The sequence below is a fragment of the Agelaius tricolor genome, unplaced genomic scaffold (assembly GCF_023055355.1).
Source record: "Agelaius tricolor isolate 1412-34295 unplaced genomic scaffold, bAgeTri1.0.p SCAF_1, whole genome shotgun sequence".
In the NCBI taxonomy this organism is placed as follows: domain Eukaryota; kingdom Metazoa; phylum Chordata; class Aves; order Passeriformes; family Icteridae; genus Agelaius; species Agelaius tricolor.
In genome coordinates this window covers 99846620-99871174 of record NW_027269261.1, presented here as the reverse complement: position 1 = coordinate 99871174, position 24555 = coordinate 99846620, and the positions used below count along the sequence as shown (strand labels likewise).

The window sequence follows — 24555 nt, the reverse complement described above, 5'->3', positions numbered from 1 at the left end:
TTTGTTAAAAAAACCATAATTATTGCTGTATTTGATACTGATAATTTTAAAATGAAACTTTTTGTAAGTGTGTATTTTCGTGAAACTTTCGTTCTCTCCAAATTTAAGCACACCTAATGCTAGTAACTGGCTTCTCTTAAAATTATTTTAGATTTCACGTTACATTTAACATGCAAATAAATTCTGGCCTATACATTTAAAATTTAATCAATTATTTCCATCACTGCTCAAACAAGATAGACAGTTCTCAAAGTCCAGCGTAAATCTTCTTGGGGTTGGTTTTCTGTGTGGAGATTCACCCATAACATGCTGAGGCATGCAAACATGCAACATGGCTTTTACTAGTATTGACACAGATATTCCATTTGAGTATAGACAATGTTAAACATTATGTATGTATTATTTTTGGAGAAAAAAAAATGAAAAATACTCAATAACAAATCCAAATCTCTGTGAATTTATGCTTTTAGTAAATTCAAAATGTTATTTTATGAGATGCTACAAGAAATATGGACATAGAAGACCATAAAAGGTATTTAAGAACAATCATTAATAAAAACAAATGTTACAGTCAAAGTTTTAAAAGCTGTTGATATGAATAAGGAAAGATTTTTCTAAGGAAAGATGAAGGATTTTAGGGAAAAAATAGGATTTGGTACTGGTCTTATCATCAATAATTTTATGACAACAAAGCAAAGTCAGTTGGAGACTTAATTAATAATAGGTGATAAGTCTTTTTTTGTCTTTGCTTCATGACTACTGCCATTTATTCTCTTTATACCTTTCTTTTGTTTCTCTCCTAGAGAGCTTACTAGGAAATGTGCCAATCAAATCATCATCAACATGACAGGTGCTGAACAGTACAGGAAAACTAATGGAAAGCAAAAGCCTTAGGTTGTTTGTGCAAAATAAACCAAATAACTAATCCAGCTAGTGATAGACATTTGAGTATCAGCCTTTGGTCAATGTATCTGGGTTGATGTTTAGCTCAATTGTTCAATGACTAGAGAAAGGTCATGAACACATTCCTGTTAAACCAAAGTACTGACAGGAACTTGACCTCCCTAAAAGCTTGTCCAAAGCTTTCAGTTTGCTGTTAGATCTCAGGTAACAGGAGAGCTGTGGGAATTAACTGTGATATTCCAAAGGAATAGTCCAAGTACTGACCAACAGAAATAACATCTTGCTTTTGAATTACAAACCTGGTGTTGCAGCTCGTAACTTTTTAAATAAAGTAAGAAAATGCAGAAGATCAACTACCAGTTTCCATAAAACAAAGCTATCTCCTCCCTTAACATAACAGCTCATTCAAATTCAGATCTTAAGTGTGCAACCAGTATCACATCAGTAGACTTCAGTCACCACAAAGTGCCATTTTTGCCAACCTCTGGCTCAAAAGTAGGGGAAAGTTGAAGAAACAGAGTGCTCCTAAAATACTTCAAACTGAATGTCCTTAGAAGTACCCAGAGATTCAAAATATTATTTGATGTCAAGTCTCCTCTTTTGAACTTTCACTCATCCCTACTTTAAATTTATAGAACATTTCATTATAATACATTACAGGAAAGTAATTTGGAAGAATGAGAACGTGTATCCCCACTCACCTGAATTTGCAACTCTTGTGGCTTGGCTGTGCTTGTTTTCAGAGATATGCCATCAATCTTTACTTTTTAAATTAGAGCAGTAAGCAGAGAAGTTTAAAATATAGTGAAAACTTTCCCATGTATTTACCTCATACTTCTAGACATTTGCTAATGCCCAGGTAATGTGCATGTCTTTGTGAGACTTGCACTTTCTCTTTTGTGAGAAAGTTCAGCATCTTTTCTATCAAGAGTTTTGCCATTCTGAGCCCAGTGTCACAGCTCCTGGAAGGACATTGGGTACCTGGAACCAGACAGGTTGGGTTTCTCAAAACAGAAATTCCAGTGTCTCCAGATTCTGAGGCACTAGACACAGCCCAGTTTTCTAGAATTTACTCCAAGATAAAATGGAAAAATAGTGTTTCAGATGTTTGATACATGTTCTCTGTATTGGAAACTAAATCTCAGCGCTCTTGGTTCATACACTAAAAACTTGGATCAGTCTGTTTATCAGGGTTACCTACTGATAGCTGCATCCACAAATGAAAAATTCATATCAGCTTCTGATTGCAAGGGAATTTCTATAATACTTATGATCTCAGAATGGCTTGTTATAAGAATCAATACTTTCTGGGAAAAGCACAAATTGTGTCCAACAGTCTAATTTAGTTGTTGCATAACACAATTTAGAAATAAGTCACCAAAAGTCAAGTACAAGCACACTTTTGAAATCCAAATTATTTAATTGAAAAATCAATGAGAGTCGACTTTTAAGGTTTTTTCTTAAAACTATACTTCACTTAAAAAATTTAGAAATAGGTTGTCAGACAAGAAGTAAAAGAGATGCATTATATTTTCTCAAGGGTTGCCACCATTTTAAACATGCAGTTTCCTACAAGAAAAAGAGAGAGAGAGAGAAAAGGGAACTGTAAAAATAGAAACAAACTAGATAAACTGAGGGATAAGAGCATTACCAGCCCTCCTCATTTTTCTAAAACTATACCAGTCTCAGGTTTTCCCTCTCTGCTTTAGAATGTCTTTGTTGCACTTTGTCTTGAAAATCAGAACACGATTTTAAGAGCACCAGCTCAAGATTTTAGTAATGTGTCTCTCCTTTTCCTGAAAATTACAGGTTAATTATAGATTTTTCAGCATACTAAAGGACTGTTAAGAAGAGACTTCCATTATGAAACATTTGTACAGATAGGAGAAAAGGGAATAGTATTCTTAGAATAAAATCCTAACTTAATACTTCACATTCAAATGTTAAGAGGTGTTTTCTCCTCTTTCTCTATTTTCTTAATACAGAGTTAAAATTAATTTTAGTATTATTTTGGATGAGGCAATAAAATATCAATCATTTTTGCAGTAATTTGACTATACTTTGAGCTTAGGGAAGTAATACTTTAAGAAATTATTACTTTGGATTTTATGGTTCAATCTGTATTTGGTATGGTAGAGGTTAACCACTCTTTACCTGTTAGCTCATATTTCATGTGAGAGAAAAAAAGGCTTTTCTCTCTGATAGCAAGAAATTGAAAGACTTTTATTCTAATCTTGTAAGGCTGTAAAAATATTTAATCTTAGCTATAACTTTTTCTGTCTCATTTCCACTCCCTGGGAGAGCTTGATCTTATTAAGGGCAATCTTTTGCAATTTGCATTTTTCTGGCCTTCCTGGAGTTTCCCTCTTATTACTTTAATGAAGTTCTATTTCTGGATATTGAAGGTGCTTGCCTACAAGACTTCAGGAAGCCCACACTTTTTTAATGGTATTGCAAACACTGTACCCACCAGTCCTATTTATTAAATCTATTACAATTTATGATGGTGGTGCAAAGTCAGAGCTTTTCTTCATGCTTTGGATTTCAGCAGCATACGGATGGGATCAGCAACTCATCAATAAGCCGCACAAAAAGATAATTTGTGACTGACATTTTTATACAAATGTGATATATTATTTTTCTTTTCCTATTGGTGTGATTGGAATTTTGTCATTATTAGACACTGACCCTCTCTTTCTTTTTCTCTCTTCTCTCTTCTCTCTTCTCTCTTCTCTCTCTTCTCCCCTCTCTCTTCTCTCTTCTTTCTTTCTCCCTCCTTCTCTGCACCCCTAAAGATGTAGCATGTTCTTCTACTCATGGAATTCCACCCAGGTCCTGGCAGGAACTAGATGAAGGGTGGGATTTGTGCAGCCATTGCAGCTAAGGGGATGATTCTGAAGGATATTATAAGCCAACAGGATTAAAAAAAAAAAAAACAAAAAACAAAACAAAACAAAGAAAACTGAAAAACAAACCCCACATTTGAAGTGCAAACCTAATGGAAATGTGAGGAGACAGTGGTAGATCCTGGAGGGATAAACTGAATCAGAGAGATTTAAATAGGGGAAAGCATTAGAAAAATAGGATAGGCAAGACAGATAGGAAATTGAAGATTCAGAGCAGCAAGAGTATGAAGGGATGTAAGCTCTGACTAAACAGTCTTTATTAGCATTTTTAGATCTTTATCAAATCTGATTTTGATCATCGTCTGTTAATGGGTTAAAGTAAGAATTGAGGAAAGCTGTGGATAAATGTGTTTCCTGCAGGGTGAAAGAAAAGGACTGCAAGAGCGCTGTGAGAACTGGAGGTAGATCACCACAGGGTATTTTCTACTGGCCATCTCAGGCATATAAATATATGACCATGGTTTGTCAAGACTTATATGCAAGATCCCTACTCTTCTTTTGTCATCTACAGTGTCATTTCTTTTTTTTTTTGTCCTGAGGTACAACAATTCTATGTGAAATAATATTAAAATGCTAATATCTGAAAAATCAAAACACATACATGCATTTAAATATTAGAGAGTGTCCAAAGGAGGGCAAGGAAGATGGTGAAGGACCTTGAGGGGAAGCCTCACGAGGCGTGTCTGAGGTCACCTGGTTTTTCAGCCTGGAGAAGAGGAGACTGAAGGGAGACATCATCACAGTTACAACTTCTTCATGAGGGGAAGAGGAGGGGCAAACACTGATCCCTTCTCTGTGGTGACAGTGACAAGACCTGAGGGAATGGCCTGAAGTAGTGTCAGGGAAGGTTTGGGTTGGACATTAGAACAAGACTCTTTTCCCAGACAGTGGGGAGGCTGGAACTGGCTCCCCAGGGAAGCAGAGACAGCACTAAGTCTGACAGAGTTGAAGAAGTGTTTGGACAATGCTGTTGAGCACAGGGTGTGACTCTTTGGGACAGTGCTCTGCAATACCAGGAGCTGGACTTGATGGTCCTTGTGGAGCCCTTTCAACTCAGCATGTTCTGTGATTCTGTAATTTACACCTCCATGTGGTCTAAAAAGAAGGAAATTAATTCTCTCAGTGCAGTCTCAAATAAAAGTTATCCAAAGAATACATTGCCAATAAATGTTATTCTCACAAATTACTTATTTTTCAGGAATTCCTCGACATTTTTCACCATTTGCAAACATAATAACCAATGCCAGTGTCCTCTTTTTACAAAACTTTCGTATAAAGTGCTTGTTGAAACTCATTCCACTTGTTTGTAACTATATGGTTTCAAAATAATGTTTTGAAATAATGCCTTAAGTTTTACCTTTTATATTTTTCAGATTCTGTGCTGCTTTAGTGTGTAGTTCTGATCTTCATATTAAGGGATGGTAAGCTCTCTGAAGAGTCACAGAGTAGGGAGACAAATTAATTCCTTCTCTAGATGGGTACTAAGGACAAGCAATCCAAATTTCAGTCCAAGAGCATAAAGAATGGTGGATTGAAGAAAGATAAACAAGAGGGATGGGACTTCATGGGCTAAAGCTATACTTGAACAATTAACTCCAATATGCTAATAGACCAAGACTTATAAAAATGTGAGATCTCGTGACCGATCTTCCATTTTGTGACCATTTTGGGTTCATCTTGGGTGTAGCCCTGGCTGGGCTCTTGTGCTGCCCAAGGTGTATCCATTAAGGCCTTTTAATAAATATTTTCTTTATTTTTTAACTCCATCTAGCCTCTGTTCTAGGTCAGCCTTCACAAGGCATCAGTTTCTGGTGGGAAATCAGGCATCAGAATCAGAGAAAGAATGAGACAGAGGGGACCTTTCTGCATGTACAGCATAATTTTTCTTAAAATATTTTATTAAAGATATTAAGATACAAAAAAGCAAAGATTTACCTAAATAAACAACATTTAAAATTCTTTTTACTTTCTATATATCTTACTAAATTATAGGTTCAACTCTTTCACTTTGACTCATATAGAGTTGACCATAAAACTCTAAGCTTTGACCATAAAACTCTAAGTTGAAGCGACAGCAAAAAATTTAATTTTTGATATTAAATCAATACTATTCTGGGTGTAGGTGGTTTTTTTATTTTTTTTTTCCTTAACTTTTACTTAAAGCTTTAGTCTAATATTTTTAAAGTGTAATATCAAGGTTAACTTAGTGGGAAAAAATTGAACCAGTTTCTTAGAACCAGTTGATTTACAAAGGAAGTGTATGGTAGTATAATTGTTAAAATACAAATGTAAATAAGTTATTTATCTCTGATTAAATGGTTGTTTCTGAAAAGTGTATGAAAATGTAGAAAATATTACTGCTTTAAAACACTGAACATTAGAAGTTACTTTAAAATAAAAATTATTTCAAGCATTGTCCCTTCTCTTTTTTCACTCACATAATATGTGCGTGATGGAAAGATAATACAGCTGAAGAAAACACAGCAGAGCTCTCTAAAATTCTGTGCATCTAGAAATCATAAAGTGATTGATAAGAAGTGCACCAGATCATCTTGCTGTTTTGGTATTTCATTAAGCATGCATACTCTGACCAGGAATAAAGAATATTTGTTTACTAATATATATGGAAAAAATCAGTACAAGCACTCTTCTGGATTAGCTGCCACAATTGTACTCAATAATAGATGAAGAAGGAGGTTTCAATTTTCTAAGGCAAACAGGATGGTACTTATTGAGAATACAAAACCTAAATTCATAATGAATCGTCCATCTAAAACATGAAGATGAGAAGCCAACTGGGACTTTTATGTTAAAAGGAAAACCTAGGAAAATGTTTGGAATGATCATTCCATTAGAAAGAAATTTCAGCATAATAAAAAGCACTTAAGTAATGAAGCTAGTGAAGGGTCTGGAGCAAAATTCTCATGAGGAGACATAAAGGCTCAGGGGGGACCTTATCACCCCCTGGCACTACCTGAAAGCACAGTTAACAATGTGGGAATGGGTGTCTTCTCCTAAGTTACATGTGACAGGAAATGAGGAAATGGCCTCAGGTAGCATAAGGCAAGCTTTTGATGGGATTTTAGGGGGGAAAAAAATCATGGAAAAGGTTATCAAGCAGGGGAATAGGCTGTCTGGGGAGTAGCTGAGTCACCATCCCTGCAGGTATTTAAAAGTTGTGTAGATGTGGCACTGAGGGTCATGGTAGAGGACCTGGCACAGCTGGATTAAGAGTTGGACTTGAAGTTGGAGGTTTCTACCGTAGCTGATTCTACGACTCTAACCATGGCCTGGAGACATCCCAAAATACAATTTCTCAGCTGTAACCTGGTAAGCATTGCTGTGACTTTTACATTTCCGGAGAATGATGTTTCCTTAGTGTCTTAGTTTGGATGAGATAGCTAATTTTCTTCCTAGTAACTGGTAGAGTGCTGTGTTTTGGATTCAGGATGAGAATAACATGCATGGCATTTTAGTTGTTGCTGAGCAGAGCTGACATTAAGTCAAGAACTTTTCAGCTTCTCATGCTCTCCTGCTACTGAGTAGGCTGGCGGGCACAAGGCTGTAAGAGGACACAGCTGACCCTGATTGACCAAAGGGCAGCTGTGGTGCCATGCACAACATACAAAAATGGTGAAAAACTGGCCAGGGGTCCACTGCTTGGGTAGTAGTGCAGGCCACAGGGCATCAGTTTGTTGGTGCTGAGCAATTGGTTTCATTTGCATCACTTATCTTCCTTGGATTTAACATCTCTTTCTCTCTTAATGATTTAACTTCAATCATTAAATTTTTCTCAGCCCCCAAGTTTTCATTCTTTTAGCCCTCAAATTCTCTCCCCTGCCCCACCAAGATGTGGAGTGAGCAAGCAGCTCTCTGGTGCTTAATTGCTATCTGGGGTTAAACCTTGACATAGAAATTAAATCTGCAGTGCATTTTCCTCTCAGCTACATGTTAGAGACAAAAAGAGATAACAAAGACATTGTGATATACCCTTGCTAAATAAAGGCTGTGTTTGATGTGTTCTGCTTATCTGACAGTTTAGAAACTAAAGGAAATTTTGGGGTTGAGAATCAACAGCATCATAAGAAAAAAATTATACATCTGACAGTAGCAATGAAATAATTGGGGCAATTCAAAAAATTAAAAATTTAGACAACTATTGTAAGGAGGAGATATATTCAGTAAAGACGGGAGAAAAGCATAGACTGTAAAAGTCTGGATTTTCTTAGCATCCATGACATTCAAGACACTTCAACTGGATCAAAACTGGTTTTATATCAAACAACTATTGTGTATTAATTACCCAGTTTTAAAATCAATTTCTGAATATTTTTTTCCTGATATGCATTTATTTGAGGGTTTTTTTTGTCTAAACCCAAATTTAGTCTAAATTTTTATCATGCTAAGTAGGTGGGAGTGGAGATGGAGACTCCATAAACTCCACCTAAATTGGTGGGGTCTTGGTGCACCTCTTGATTCATTCTTCTAATGCTGAAAGCTGTGATTGGTATTACAATTTTTCCCCAGTATTTTTTTTTCTTTTTTTCTTTTATTTTCTTTTTTTTTTTCAAAGGGATGTTTTTATTGCTAAAAATCGCACTAAAAACTTGAAAAACTTGCTTCTTTTGCACAGTTCCTTTCTCTCCCTTTGGTCAGTTACAATTCAGCATTGCATAGAACAAACCTAAGATTCTTTTAATCTCTCTTAATGAAAGGCACACAGTTGCTAATAGAAATAGTATAGATTTTTCTATTGACAAAGGTTTAGTGGAGAAAAACTGAGAGCCTGGAAGGTAGGAAAACAAACTGGGAACACAGCCAAAACCAACAGAAGTAATATAGAGCTGGGAACTTGGAAGCTACAGATGTACATAATGAAGGCTGAGGAGAAAGATCTGAGTTTCTACATGGCAGCAGGTACTGTGAGAAGGTGCACTTGGCCTACTGTTCATAATTACAGTTACTAATAAAGTTGACATATTTAAAGCATGTAAAAAACACTGTCTCAATTATTGTTCATTCCTCAAGCATGAAACAAGTATCACAACCTGACTAAAAAGCATATGTCCACAGCCAGAGGAAACTGGGAATGCTGCCTAGGTAATAAAATGAAAATGCCAGACTCTTTGATATGCCTTTTGTGTCTTTCCCCTGTGGATACACATGCAGAATGTGCATTTTTGTTCTTGATAGCACTGGGACTTTTGCTTGCAGATGCTTTTCAGTTTTGGATGTATTCAGAAATCATTTAGTGACAGTCATTTCAGATGTATAACTAAGCAGCAAGTGGCAACAGAGTAAATCAGAAAGTGTATTATGTTTTTCTCTGCTGTACAAAATACATTGTTTTTCCTAATAAAAGACACGAAAAAAACCCCCAAAAACCTAAACAAAAAAAATCCACCATCCCCCACTCCCCCACCCCCAAATCAGCTCAATAAATGAAACTCAGTCTCTTACACTATATTTGTATTTTCAGACTAAGCTAATTTTAAGATGAAGTTTGATATTTCTGAGCTTATTTTTAAAAATAATGCATATATTTTATTAGAGTTTGCAAACGTTAAAATCAGAAATTATCTGATAATATTAATCTTACATGAGTAATTTCTAACAGTTTTGTGGACTATAAAATAGTTCTAAAAAATCTGTGAGGTGCAGATACTTGTTTTGGAGGACATTTCAGATATAGCTTACGCACTCATAAACTGAAAGAAGCCAGACCAGTTTGAAAACTTTTGCAATCCTCCACCAGTGATCTTTTTCTTTTATCTTCATTGTTTCTATATCTCAGTGATTGCATTTGGGCAAGGTTCTTGAACACTACTCAGCACCTCAAGGAACACGTATCAAGAAACAAAATATCTTTGTAGTACTCAGAATTAAGGAACTAATAAGTCTTTACTAGGCTTGTATTTCATATCTCTAACTAAACTACATCAAGACAGATGTTACACTAAGATATAAGTCAAGTTTATCATATGGTGAAACTACCTAAAGCCTCTAGGCACTCACCTCTCAGAGAAAATGGTACTTTCTATGGTATCTGTCAGTGCAGTGCTAACAGCGAGCAGGTTCCTTCATGGTTCAGTTCAGCTCAATAGTATACCTCTGCCAACAGGCAGATTGTCAGTAAGAACAGCCTAAATCGAGTTTCTGACATCTTTTAGGGCTTGGGACAATATGCAGAGTTTATTCAAAGCACAAAATCTGGGTTTCACTGAAGTGGTATGACATGCACTGTTAAAGACCTGCAAGAGTTAAACTCTTTCAATCACTTGGCGCATTTTGTCTGGCTGTGTTAAATGGATCACTGATTTTCCAGTGGGCACAAAACCAGACAAACATATGGACAACATTTATAGGCAATCAGTACATTTACACTTAATTTGAGTATCTCAGCTGACTAATGAGGGGCAGACTTAAAGCCAGAGATTTCCAAGCTGTTGTCCATACTGAGATCACAAACTGCTGTTTCAAAAGACTTGTCCTTTATGAATCCGTTGGCCAAAAAAATTTAAAATCGACCATGTGTTCATATGCTTCTCGTTGTCACAGTTCTTATGGTTCTGACTCATTAGTGTTTTAGTTTACCCAAGGACTAAGCTTTGGACATGAATTTCTCATTGGTCCTCAATTAAATGTGCTTTGTCATACAGTGGTCTCAGTGTACACAAATCCAATCACTTTTGAAAGAAACTGAAACAGAAAATGTGCCCACCTAATGCTCTTCATAAGTCCAAACAATAGCAAGCTTCTTCCTCCAAACAAGTATATAATTTGCAGTCAGCTCTCAATACTCATTTTTTCACTCTGGGGTTATCTATGTTTCTTGCTAATGTGGTATTACACTTAATTCAGGTAATACCCTTAATTCAGTAATACCCTTAATTCAGGTATACTATAAAATATGAGTGAAAAAGACAGAATTTTTCCTTTTTAAGTTTTGGAATCTGAAATGGGTTTGGATTTATGTTGCCTTGTGCTCTGACCAACACATACTATGTTTACACAGAATGTCCCCACTGTGACTACTTCACGCTTTCAGTGAAGTACTTACATAACTAAATTTACAGATCCATTTACAGAACATTTTTTGTTTAAGTAAGAAAAGCATAGAAATGTGACCTTAAGTCACATATAATCTAGTGACTAGTAACTAAAAGTCTGATTCTATCCTCACACAAGTCAATCTTAAATGTTTTACTCTAAGATTGTATCAAAAGCACTTGAGCTTCCTATCCTTGTAGGAATATCCTCATCTGCACTCAGGTTGAACAGTTGTTAAATAAACTACTGCTGCATTTTCTAATGGAAATATTTTAGTGCCACTTTCTGATGACATAATTTTCTCCACCTAAGTGATTTCAACAAGTGTGAACCACCTTTCTATCAATTCTCAATGTAAAATATTTCAGCAATGCAATTCTAGGATTCTATTTTTGTTTTTTTTCTATAGCTGTAAACCATTCCCATAAAGATTTATATCACTGTTGTGAAAGGTATTTATTAAACTGTAGGTGTTTTGATGAGATACATGTATCAAGTTTCTGTACTGGAAAATCATACATAAGTAGACACTGGAAGGAACCTCTGGAGATTGTCCAGTTCCCCTGTTCCATTACCCTGTTTACAGCAGGGTCAACTATAACAGGCTGCTCAGAACCTCATCCAGTTGAGTTTTTGATAAATTCAAGGATGGATAGCTCACTTCGAGGCAACCTATTTCAGAGTTACCTTTATAGTAAAAAAATATTTTCTTTACATTTTAATAGACCCGGCATTATTTCAGTTTGTGGCCTTTGCCTATTTGACTGGGGACCACTGTGGACTGAGAAAAGTCTGCCTCTGTCTTTACTTGCTGGGGTACTGCAGGGGTTAATGTATTGGCACCTCAGATGGGCACACAGTCAGACTAATTTCTCAGAAAAAGTGTGATAGTTTTCTTCATGACTCTGTCCCCTTGGCACCTCCTTTTTTTTTGTTCATAGAGAGAAGCGGGCCCTCTGCAGTCCTAACCTTTATCAGAAGGTCTCTCTAAACCACTTGCACCCTTTGCTTGACAACTGAGTCTGTCACTTCTTCACTTGATTTTGGTTGGCCAATCTGTTGTCAAAGATACTTCTGTCCCTTTTAAACAACTCAATCCCACATCTTCCTAGCCTCAGTCCTGTGGGAAAGTCCCATGGTCCTGAAATATTAAACTCTGTTATCAATACCAGTTATGTAAGCAGTTGTTGACCGACAGGATTTATCCACACTCTCTCAGGCACTTCCTCTCATTGTCAGGATTGTAGAGAAAAAACATTGGAGCAACCTTTATCATGCTTCTGGAGACCTGGAGTCACCTATGGTGCGCTCCAGGTCTACTCTGGCCATATCATTAGTACCTACATGGAAGAGCAGCAAGAGATGAAAATCCCAGGGCTGGACAAGCCTAGTTAGCCTCACCACAGCAACCCAAATCCAAGCCCTTGGAAAGCATCAATCCTACTTAAACAGCAGGTAGCATTGGCAGATGGGGGCCTTCATCCCCAGCATGGAGTCCCCCCATACTGTCACTTGCTGTTCTCTGTTGTGCTGCTGAATGCTTCAGGCTCAGCTGGTTTGGACACTTTTTTGGCATAACTCCCAGTCCCTCATCTGCTGCAAGGACAGTGAACCTGTTCCACATACTCATTAAATAAAAATACATAATGAAATTCATAAATTCTTTTCATGTTTTGTTGCTTCTTAAATTCACCTCAGGGGGAGTTCTGATGAAATTCTCTTATATTTTCTTTCTTGGTTTGTTCTTGGGTTTGGTTGTTTGTTTGCTTTTTCATTATTCTCACTACAGAAGGTCTAGCAATTCCTGAACAAAAATTGTGGCAAAAATTGGAATTTCCTCAGTTAGAAAAAAAAAAAAGGAAAAAAAGGGGACAAAACATAGGTGGAATGCAAGGAATTACTTCATGTCACCTCTGTACCTCAGTCTTTCTTGTTCTCCAGACACTTAATGGTTCGTTCCACTGAGCATGTGTGAATGAGTGAAAACCAAACATGAAATTCAGAAATTTTCCCAGGGAAATTGCAGAGGTATTTGTACTTCAGACTACATTTTGTTAAGAAAGCGAGTCTACATTAATGTGGTGAAGCTTTTGTTTAAAATAATCTGCTTTACGTATAAAAAGAAACATATTTCTGTACAAATTAAGCTCAAAACCAGTACTAGATTGAAATATGAGAAATACAGTGTCTAATTAGAACAGAATTAATCTGGATAGAAATACATTTTATTGAGACATCCAGGGTGTGCTGGCTGGTATTAAAGCTGTACTGAAACAAACATAGTAAAGCATTTATGCAATATATCAAGTCTTTGCCTTAGCATAAAAGATTCATGAATTATTAAAAATATTACTAGAGAACCCTAAATAAGCTTTCTTTTTTTACAACAGATCCTAAAGGTGATGAAGATGGCTAACTATTTGAGAGCCTTGGCATCATGTCTCAAAGAAGAAAATGCATATGTAATTAGTGCTTCAGAAAGCTTCTGGTTAACCACTAGTTCTGATAGGTGTATGTGCAGGGGTGTCCCTACTTAGGGTTTCAATAGCCCTTACGAGAAGTACTGTGGGAGAGTAATGAGGAAATATTCAAAGTCTATCATGATTATTTTGAAAGGAAATTTTGGTCAAGAGTTTTGATTTCAGTCCAGCCACATATGACATATTCTTGCATTTTCACAATTCCTAACAGACCTGCAGAAATCAATTAATATGATTGCTCACTTAATGAATGAAATGTTTTCCCAGTGCTTTCAGAGTCAATTCTCCTGTAAAAGAATAAGCTATTACAATAATCTTGAAAATTGCTTTCTTTTGGAAACATCTCAGCATATTTCAGAATTTTTTTATACAAAAAACCAGATTCTATACAAACACGGTATACCTTTAATATAATTTAGCTTTTTTTTTTTCTCTGAAAAAGGTTAGCTAAGCAACAGAAACAAGAGCAATTGACTCTTACAACAAGTAACTCAGTGCCTAGTTGTACAAGACCTAGTAAATTGTCACAGCTGTTCTTCAGCTCCCTCTTTTCCATTGTCATAAGTGAAAAAGGAAAGGGGTCAAATGATAACAAGCAAACAAACAAATAAATAATACTGCAAGATATGGTCCCTGGGCAGGGTCACCTTCCACTAGATCAGTTTGTTTCCAGGGATGGGGCATCCATTGCTTCTCTGAGCAACCTGTTCCTGTGACTCATCACACTCACAGTAAAAAATTTTTAGTTTCAATCCTTGGAACAGAATATTAAAATCTAAAGGAGGACAGATTGGAGAACTCTAAAATAACTAAAAGAAATGGGATAACAAGTCTTTCTCTGGGCTATTTTCTTTTCCAAGTGCTACATAATTTTCCCAAGCCTGAAGAGGTTAGCAGCTAAAGAGACCTAATGAAACTAGAAAATGACCTCCTGGTCTTTGGATGACAAACGCGAATACATAACTTGTCAGTTGTACATGTTTTATGCGAATTATTTCACTTTTTTTTTTTATACAAAGAGAAATAAGAGACTGTTCTTTATTCCTGCAGAACTTATTTTGTTGTGAAAGAGATACCATACTGTAATTCATAATTGATGGAGTGGGAGTAACATTGGTATTTCCTCTAGAAAAGTAAACAGGTGCAAAGCTATTTAATATATTTTAAGCAAAAGAAAACACCCTTGCTGCTATATGGAGAATTTATTTCATATTTAATTAATTCTTCCAGTTAATTATTGTGTGTTGTGTTGCAAGGACATATACGTGGGAAGCTTTCAGAGAGTGGCTGAGCACCTATGGATTTCACCATTTAACTTGTTTCAGAATCATTTCCTTGTGGACCCGTACCTTTCCATGAGCTTCTGCTCTCTAAGTCTGCTAAGTACATGCCATTACGTAATTCTCTGCAGCTAAGCGTCCTTTTTCAGAATTCCCTTCCTTATGAATGAATGACATTTTGTAGTTTCAAGTCTCTGTAATACCACTGCCACTCTTTTAATGCCTTCAAAGGTACAAACCCTTAATTTCCCACCTCAAGCGAAGCATTAGTCTCCATAGAGTGCACAAATCGAATTTAGGGTTATGCTTTCCACAAGTAGGCCACAATTCTCCAGCTTCTTCCTTATGTTGTGAAGTTCTTCACTTCTTTCCCTGCTGTCACTGATTTTGTGTGTCCAGCCTCCTCACTGTGGGCAAAACTTAAAGCACACCATCTGGGACTACCTTCCTGTATCTTTACCACATTGATTTGCCTTCTGTTCACAAGTCTCATTGGAAAGCCAATCTTTAACTTCCTCTTAATCTCCATTTCCTCCACTCTGTGACAGTTTTATTCATTCTGTAGAGTATTTAAAATTCAGTTTATGAAAAAGATAATAGAAAGCTTTCACTCCTATGGTATTTAGTGGTATTCTTGGTTGAAGTTGCAAATTTTTATATATATCTGCATCTTCTTTCAAAAAGATCAAATTAAAACATGTTAAAATAATGTCATAAATAAAACAAATAAATAGAAATATGATACTTGTTTGCCAAAATCATCTTTCAATTAGAGTAAAGCATAAATATCATAATCACTCTATCCAGGTAATGTATAATACCACAGATCAATACCAAGGACATTATCCTAAGTCAGTAAATCAATAGTTAATTTTGTGTATTCCAATGTCTCTGACTCAACTGGACTTATTAGACCATAAAGGAGTACACCAAATAATGACTAAATTTTCAGTCTTTTTACTGTTATATTCACTATAGTACAAGGCAGAGGAGGGAGGCATTTCAATAGTCTTCAAAAAACCTTTTATTGAAGGACTATGAAGAGACTGTTCCTTTTTTATTTTTAGCTAAATATATATGGAAGATTAAATATTTCAGGGATAGAGAATCAAATCTTTAGGGCAGCACAGTGAGTTGTATCAGCAGCAAAACTTAGCAGAAGAACTGCTGCAGTTGCTAGTTTTTGGGTGAATTACAGCTGCTGTACAGCTCTTCTCTAGGATGTATAATTGGCAATATGAAACTTATTTGTCCTGCATTCACAGTTTCACCACATGGGTACTCTCAATGAGGTCAATGCATAACTTTAAGTCACATAGAAGTCAGCTTGAATTTATTTGGCCTGGGAACCATTAAGAGCTTGTCATTTGTTATGTACACTGGATGCCATTCATGGTAAGTGGTCTTTTAGTTAAGTTGAGGTTTCAGACCAACTTCTGTGGCAGTGCTTGTTTGCTTTGTTTAAAGCTTAGAGAATTTCCACTCCCACAGAAATCTAGAAACTTCATTGATGCAGACCTATCTGCAGACCTTTTATTTCCTTCCAAATGTCAGATCACCTGCTCTCATCACCTAGGAAGATGATCCTCCTGAAGCACTTTGAGTGCTTCTCGATGTTTTAAAATAAGTTATAGGCTTTAGAGATCATTATTATTCTTTTCTCTGTTTAGCATAAAGCACAAAAAATTCAGTTTTACAAGGAAATAAAGTGTAGTGTACCAATTTAAGAAATTGTTTTAAGTTAGTACAAAGACCTGACTAATTTCTTTTTGGGTAACTTAAGCTGTTAACAGTTAGCTACCATGTACTTTATTCCTCAATGCCAGAGCTCTTTCCAAATCTTTTTCACAATTTATGCAATGAGCTTATCTACTTGTTCTTGAAATTTAAACTGTCAACTCTATTTGTTTTTGTTATTAAAAAAAAAAAATCTCTCTCCACCCTTCACACAAGCCTTCCATGCAACCCAGAAAATAAGTTCCTAAAAGACCTGAATTACATGATTTCACTTTGTTATATGTACTTTTTTTTCTCCCTTATCGGTTTAAAAACAGAAACCAAACAAGAAAATATTTCTTCTTCCAGTTCAAATTAGCATTATTGTCCATTGTTTTATTGGAAAGCTCATTTCCATAATATTAAATGTTATTGAAAGGGAAATAATTGCCTTTAAATTCAAAAGGATAGAGAGTTAATGACAAGAAGGACATGGGACTGCAATGCAAGCATTATCATATAACTATAACTTTACCTACAGTTTATTTTCTTTACTTTACTATGTGGTAAGTACAGAGAAATAATAGCTTCCAGAAACAAAGCTCTAAAAGAAACATCTATTATAATTTTCTGCATGAGTCTCCACATACAATAAAGTGACAGGATTTGCATTATAATTTGACATACAGAACAACACAAGCAAAAACTAAATTCCGAGCTATTGTTAAGATACTATTTTCTTTTCTTTTTTTTTAAATGCAAATACCCCAAAATAATGTTTTGTGTTATATAGACTGTATACATGATCTGATCTTACATAAATCATTAGGGACAACATACCTTTTTGTCCCCCAACGATACCTTGAATTAATTATTTTAACTTTTTAAAGAAGAATTTGAAAATTACTCTGGTGAAACTCTACCATAAGGTAGCCCTTATTCAGATGCTGGCTGGGCAGCAGTGATCACTTGGAAGTTCTGAGCCATTGCCTTTGAATCACAGGATTTGTTCTATTCTTTTTTCCTCCTTTCTCCTTTGCTTTTTAAACTATCTCAACCCACTATTTTTCTTCTGTTTACTCTTTTTCTATTGTCTTCACCATCCCATAGAAAGAACAGAGTGAGTTAGTGGCTGTGTGGTCCTTAGCTGGCAGCTGGATCAAGCCCTCATGAGTGTCATTTCTTGTGCCTGCTCTTTCTGAGGCATTGCCAGTATAACATTGTTATCTAATTTCAAGGCTCTGTATTATACCACATTACCAACACCAAAAAGGAAGAATACATATTGCAAGTGTCATTCTGACAATGGTAATTCATCCTTACCTTGAAAAAATGCATCAAAGTTATTTGAGCTGCTTGACTGTAGAATGAAGCTTCTATAAGGGTAGCTGATTAATTATTCCTAAGCCACCAGAGGGTCTAATATGCTCTATATTATGACAGAACAAGCCACTGACAGTGGCTTGTTCTGTCATATAATAACTTGCTGGTATATAACTCTTGGAGAACTGGAATATTCAGATGCAGTAGAAAATCAGAATCTCCTTATGCTGATGTCGTTGTGTGATTAAACTCTGTATTTCACCTATCCTGATCTCCCACCAGAGAAGGTTTAGACTGGATATTAGGAAAACTGTCAATGGTGTCCAGCATTAGAACAGGCTGCCTAGGGAAGAGATTCAGTCACCATGCCTCAAGTTATTAACCAGGTGTGTACATGTGGAATTCGGGGACATGGCTGTGTTAGGCTTACAGTTGAAGATCTCTTTCAAAGTAAATTATTCTGTGATTCATCCCACAGTCCAGTTGTTTAATGCCACCCGCCCCCCCCCGGAAAGCCAAGGTAAGGTCTGTGAAATATATGTTGCAATTAGAGGACATATTGCAGTCCTTTCTCACATTCAGATCTTTGGTCTTTGACTTGTATAATAAGGCTGCTGTAATATAACTTTGAAAGAAAATGGTATTTGATGCAGAAATTATGAAACTCCTGAGATCTCCATCTGTTTTTAAATCTTCCTTTATTATGCTTCACTTACTTCCTATCATCCAGTTTTTTACCTTTTAGAGGGTGAAGAGAGACTGTGTTGTTAAAAATTAATTTTCTAGAGGATTGTTAATCCATTATCTGTTATTTTATAGCTGCTGAAAAAGAAGGGATGAGTCTTCTTCCATTTTTATGAATATATGTTAATTTATTAATCCTCTTCCTGTTGATCACTGAGGAAACTTGATGTATAAACAGATAATATTATTTGGAAAAATTTTGGTACACTTTGATCATGAATACAATTAGAAGGACATAGTATGTGAAATAATATAGTCACATGTAACTGAATAATGCAATAATTTAGTGAACAAGTGTTTTAGGTCCCTTTCTAGATTCAACTTAAAAGATGATCCACATGAAAGTTATTTCAAAAATGTATATAATAAATGTTAGTTTAAGTAAGTATACTCTGGAGAAGAATAGAGAAGGAGAAATTTAAATATTAAATAGAAATCAATTATTATTACTATAGCAAAATAATACCATAAATTAACAATTTATTTTCAAAATAACTTACTTTTCTACTTAGCAAAACCCATTCTGGCTGGGGGAGGGGGGGGTTTAAGAGTGAAATTTTGTTGTTCTTAAAAATGCCAAAGAACAATCCTGTAATGAAAAAAAAATACTGAAAATTTTGAATGTGTATTAGCCAACATCAAAATGAATCCTTTCACATAAATGGTTGCTGTAATATTGACAACATAGGTGAAAACTTTTGAAAAAGCCTGAAAAGGATCAAACACAGAGTTTAATATGACACCTTGCTGTTAAGTTTCTGCAGCATTTATTTTCTGTAGAAACTAACTGTATCCACATTGATGTTTTGAATGTCATGCTTTCTCAGAAACAGTAGTTTGAATGGATCTCACTGATTTGCTGTGCTGTGTTCCATTTAAAGCAAAATTGCATAGGTCTGTGACAAACAAGGTGAGAAATATATAGGAACTACAGAACAAAAATAAACACAAATAAGTCAAGGAAAAACAATGGATGAAAGACATGTGAAGAAAAAATTAAAACAGTGTTTGAAATTGCAGTGAGCTACTATCCTTTGTCATGCTAAATTTTGCCCAAATGATTAAATTTTCCTGGCTCAATATTTCAACTCATTTGGTGAAGCATAGCCAAAATTCTCAAGGGGTAAAATAGATTAACTTTATTAAAAATCTGTATTTTTCTCCATTTCCAGCCCCTTATTTTTGGGAAGAATGTTGTTTAAACTGCATACAAAACTCCATTTTGTCAGTCTCAATTAAAAGATCAGCTGCAGTTAGGAATAATACCTGTAATGTCAACATTTGCAACACACTCTCCTACAGAATAAGACAACACATGAATGAGAGGCATAACATTTATTTTGTGGAATGCTCTCTAGCATGACTTTAAGATGGCAATATGTGTCCAGTATGAGATCTTGAAATATTAACGGCAGTCTAGTGGTAGAAAAATATGCATTTACAATAGTATCCAAAGACAATAACAAAAGCGCCACAAACTGTGGTCTCCATATCAAGCACTGGATTTTGTCCAAGGTGTTGACTAGTCCTTGAAACATGTTAAAAAAACCCCTCCAAAATATTGTACAGTAAGAAAAATCTATGGAAATTAGAGAATTCGAGAAAATTCTTTTGAAACAGCTAAGTTTGGTTCAAGTTTAGGAAATAGTGACAATTGCTGATTACCCTCAGGATTTGTCAGAAAAAAATGCAGTTTCTTTATGCATGTACTAAGACAAGCAAGCAAGCAAAAACAAACAACCAACCACAAAAAGAGCAAATCAACCAAAGAAACCAAGAAAGGAAAACCCCCAAAACCAACACCTCTCATACACTTCAGGGTTCCTGAAATTGCAAACACTTTCAGCAATAGTGTAGCAGTCAGTGGTACCTACAGGGTTGTTCAGTTCACCCAAAGTGAAGATTCAAATGGTGGGAAGCTGAACTGTGGATTGTGCTGCCTATGTCCTCAGTGATCTTTGACTGGTGATTAGTTGTTTAGTTCATTCCATATACAGTCACCTACATTTAAGCTTCATAATATAATTTGAATTCTACATTTATCAGTTTAGTATTCTCACAAATGTGGTGGTAGAAACTAGAATAAGAAAGAAAAAAGCTAAACTTTCTTCCACTTTTTTTGATTTTTTTTAACTGGTAATTTCTCTGACAGCCTGAATGCTTCTTAAGGAAAATATTCTTGCTGTATGATCTTAGTGTCTCTGTTGAGTACAATGAAAACAAATTGCTTCTTGACAGATTCCTGGAACGAGTGACAGAGAACATGGGCCACCTCTGGTGTTGAAGTTTACACCATGTGAATCTCTGTCATCTTTCCTCTCATGCAGGAATCAGGTGATAGAATGATTTTATTTCTAAGACATGTTATTTTTAACACACTTCATATCTCTGAAACAAATATATCTGTGTAATTTTGAAAATAAATGCTGAAGTACTTGAAGTAAATCAGTTTTCTTGGGGAAGATACTTTTTAAGTCCCTTTGAAGCCAGTGCAATTGGTGTAAATGAGTATTCCTGTCACTTATAATGAGGTCACAAATACACCTAGTAGAAAATTTTCTGTGCCTTTTGAATTCCCTATATAACCACATTGACCTAGTAACTGCTTTTAAATGATAAAAACATTCCTCTTTCCCACTGCCTATAAAATTACAAATAAAAAAAAATACCAGTGTCTGGAAAGTAAGATTATAAAGCCCTTGATATGTGGATGTATGGATCAAGAGGACATTTAGAACTCAGAAAAATATTGCTTTAGGTTTTAGAATGATAGCGTAAAAATCATTATAATTAAAAAAATTGCTAAATTGCTACTCACCAGATGTAGATCAACACATGTAGAATTGTGTTCACAAGCGTTGACTATGCAGTCATCAATATCTTGGTCACATTTCAATCCTGCATATCCTGGGTTGCACAAACAATAGAAGCCATCGACAACTGCAACAGAGATCGAACTTTAGTACTGAGAGTCATAACCACTGAATGTAGTAAATTTACTAAGTTCCAGTTAAATAGTATCTGGAAAAGATTAAGACCAGGTTTACTTAAATGGTGTGGACATGTTAAAAAAATTGGAATAAATAAAATGTCATCTCAAAATACCTTTTCAATATGGAAGCAGATTCATGTACTGAAATATTTACACAATGGAAATATTTTGATTCAAAAGTTGTAAATCAATGAGTTAAAAAGTGATGTTATAAGTAATGAGTAATTTTCTATCACAAAACTATCACAAAATGCATAACATTCTATCTTTAAAATTATATCAAAATAAGATATGGCAGGTAAACAATGTTTGGGTATTGGCTGCTTTTAATGTAGTCATTGCTATTGTAAGGAATGCCTCATATTATACCGCTATATAAAGAGAAAACATACTTGAGTTGAACTTTTCTGTGATTCTTGTTAAGAATAACAAGATAATCGTAAGAATTCTGTCTCTTTTTCATCATTAGTAATCCAAATGGTGAAGAATCTTTAGAGTGCTCCATCCATATATGGAGTTCATGACAGAAGAAATCACATTTCTTGCAGGCCTGCATTTATTTTAACCTCAAAGGGGTCCCTGGGTTCTTCATTATCTCTGAGATTTACCATAAATCTATTCTACCATCGTGTCTGCACACACAGCTGCTACTGCATTCATTAAATGCTTTTAGTCCTTCAGCACAGGATCATTATTCATATGCTAAAAGCTTCCCAACTTCCTTAGGATTCCAGCTTTCTGCAGCCAGTGCACATAGGGTAGAGGAACTCAAATGTCCACATGACAAAACCCAAGCCAGAGGACACAAGGACAATCTGTTCCCCTAAAAGTTCACACTTTGTCAGCATGATGAACTTTAATATAGCTCATCTGAATTACAGTTCAAAAATATCTCTAAACCAATGTAGACCACATAGAAAACATCTGTAAATGTAATAGGAAATAGTCTTTGCTAGATAGAAGATGAAGTCACTCACCTTATTCCCAGATAAGGAAAGACAGAGTTTTTAAGATATTTTATTGAAACTGATTTATATTTTTATTTTAACCAGAAGAGTTTTAGACAATGATGAATTTAGTAATTTGGGCTCAGTTCTTTAAGATCTCATCTGAAACCAGTAGGCTGATTAGGTCTTCTGCAAATTTTTCTAAAAAATTATACATTTCATGGAAGTTCTTAAATCATTATTATTTTTGAAAAAGGATGTGAGGAAAAAAGAGATGTAGAAGCAGACAAACATGGTTACTCAGTGCTTAAAGTGTGGACCCTATGAGGAAAAGTTGAGCAGGCTTGCTTAGTATTAGACCTTTGAGAAAGTGTTCATAGTGAGAGGACTATTTAACAATATCTTGAAGGATACTTGCACAAGTGACAGAACTGAAATCCCTTAGTAGTGCTAGAAGGTATTATGAGGCAATGGCCAAAAGTTGCAGCTCAGGAGATTTGGATGGGACTGGAAGAGTGTGAGAATTGCCAGAGTAGGTAATTGGTGGAATATGCTGTCCCAAAGAGTTTGTGAAATTTCTGTCCCTCTTTGAAGGCTTTCAAAACTCAGCTAGAAAAATCCCTGACTGACCTGTTCTATCATTGTTAAATAGTCTAGCTTAGTGCAGGGTTGACTACATGACCTTCAGATGTTTTTCAGCTTTCCAGTCAGCATTTTAAGATCCTCTGAAGATTACTACTATTTTTTTTTTTAGTTTTTATTTTTTTTTTTTTTTTAACAATTATAGAAAGTGTCAGTTGGATATCAAGAGCCCTATAAAACTTTCAAATAAGTACTCCATACTAAACTTGGCCTGCCAATACAGACAAAATATAGTAGGGTAATCAAGTTGCTTTTAAAACCTTTTAGTACATCTTGCAATGAAAGAGTAAGTTACACAGTTACACGCAGAAGGTAAACAGGTACACCCTTTTATATTAGTTTAAAATTAAACAGAATTTTTTCACTTATTAGAATTATGACATATAATGCCTAAGTGCTCCATGAGCTTTTTCAGCACCTGAATATTCTCTCATGAAATGCGCAATATAAGATGTTTTTGGTTAATTTAGGTATCAAAGGAGACAGCACAAATCTCATTAAAATTTCTCATTAGCTACAATTCCGACCCCCTGAACACAAAAACCCCAGTGCTGGGAGTTGAGGCATTTTGACAAAAATAATCCTTCTGGTACAGGCTGTGAAGCTTCAGACAAGCTAAATTTCAGTAAATTATCCACTGATCTCCCCAGAGCAGCTCAGCAGCTACAGACACTTCAAGAGAAAGACTACCCTACATTAAAGTGAGTAACCAGACTGAACTGACTGTCATAGCAGTATCCGTGGAGGCAAGGGTTAGAGCTGCACTCATTGACATTGATCTCACAGCGTGGACCTGCAAAGCCCTTCACACACTGGCAGTGGAATCCAAGGGGAAAAACGTCCAAATTCATTTCTTCTATGCACACAGCTCCATTCTCACAGGGATTGCTGGCCTCACAAGGCCTAAACTCACAGTTCAAACCTGAAAAAGAAAACGGCAAAGCTGTCAGTGTTAAACTAATGAATATATCCCTGCAACTGCCGCCTATTATGAGCTTTATTTTCTTTACAACTCTGGTTAAAATCGAGTAGGAGGGTCTCAGAGGTACATATATGTATATTACTATGCAGAAACATCTATTTTCTTGGTATCATTAAAAAAAATACAATTTATATTTTGTTTATATTACTTTATATGATACAAGACATTTTAAATTCTAATAGCTATCTCACAGGTTTTGATAGATAGGTATATCTTCCATCTTTTCTCTTAACCCTTGTGGTTTGAACAGCTCAAAAATGAAATTTTTTAGAATGTGTTTAAAAACAATAAATGAATTTTGATTGAAGCTTGCTGCTATTTTGTCTTGATAACCTGTTGTCACAACTGTCATGTGAATTGTTCATACATTAACCTACAATAGTGAACATGAATTAAATATATGTAATATTGTATAATAGTTCTGCTTAACATTCATGACTGAACACAATTTATTTTACTGAAAATATGTACTTATTTAATCATGAGTGAATGCCTCCTTTATTTATAAAAATTCCATACAATAGAAAATCTTGCACAGTCTCATTGTACTCTTTCCTTACTAACACTCTTGTATAGCAGATTATGTACAT

General features: G+C 35.4%; 1 protein-coding gene across 1 annotated transcript in view; it reads right to left on the bottom strand.

Annotated features, from left to right (window-relative positions):
• EYS (eyes shut homolog) overlaps positions 1-24555 on the bottom strand; it is a 791734-nt gene that overhangs the window by 451651 nt on the left and 315528 nt on the right. The window contains exons 20-21 of the mRNA XM_071445583.1: positions 23708-23905; positions 21221-21342 (exon numbers count right to left, since the gene is read on the bottom strand). Of these exons, the coding sequence (XP_071301684.1) occupies positions 21221-21342; positions 23708-23905 (320 nt within the window). The remainder of the gene's footprint in view (positions 1-21220; positions 21343-23707; positions 23906-24555) is intronic.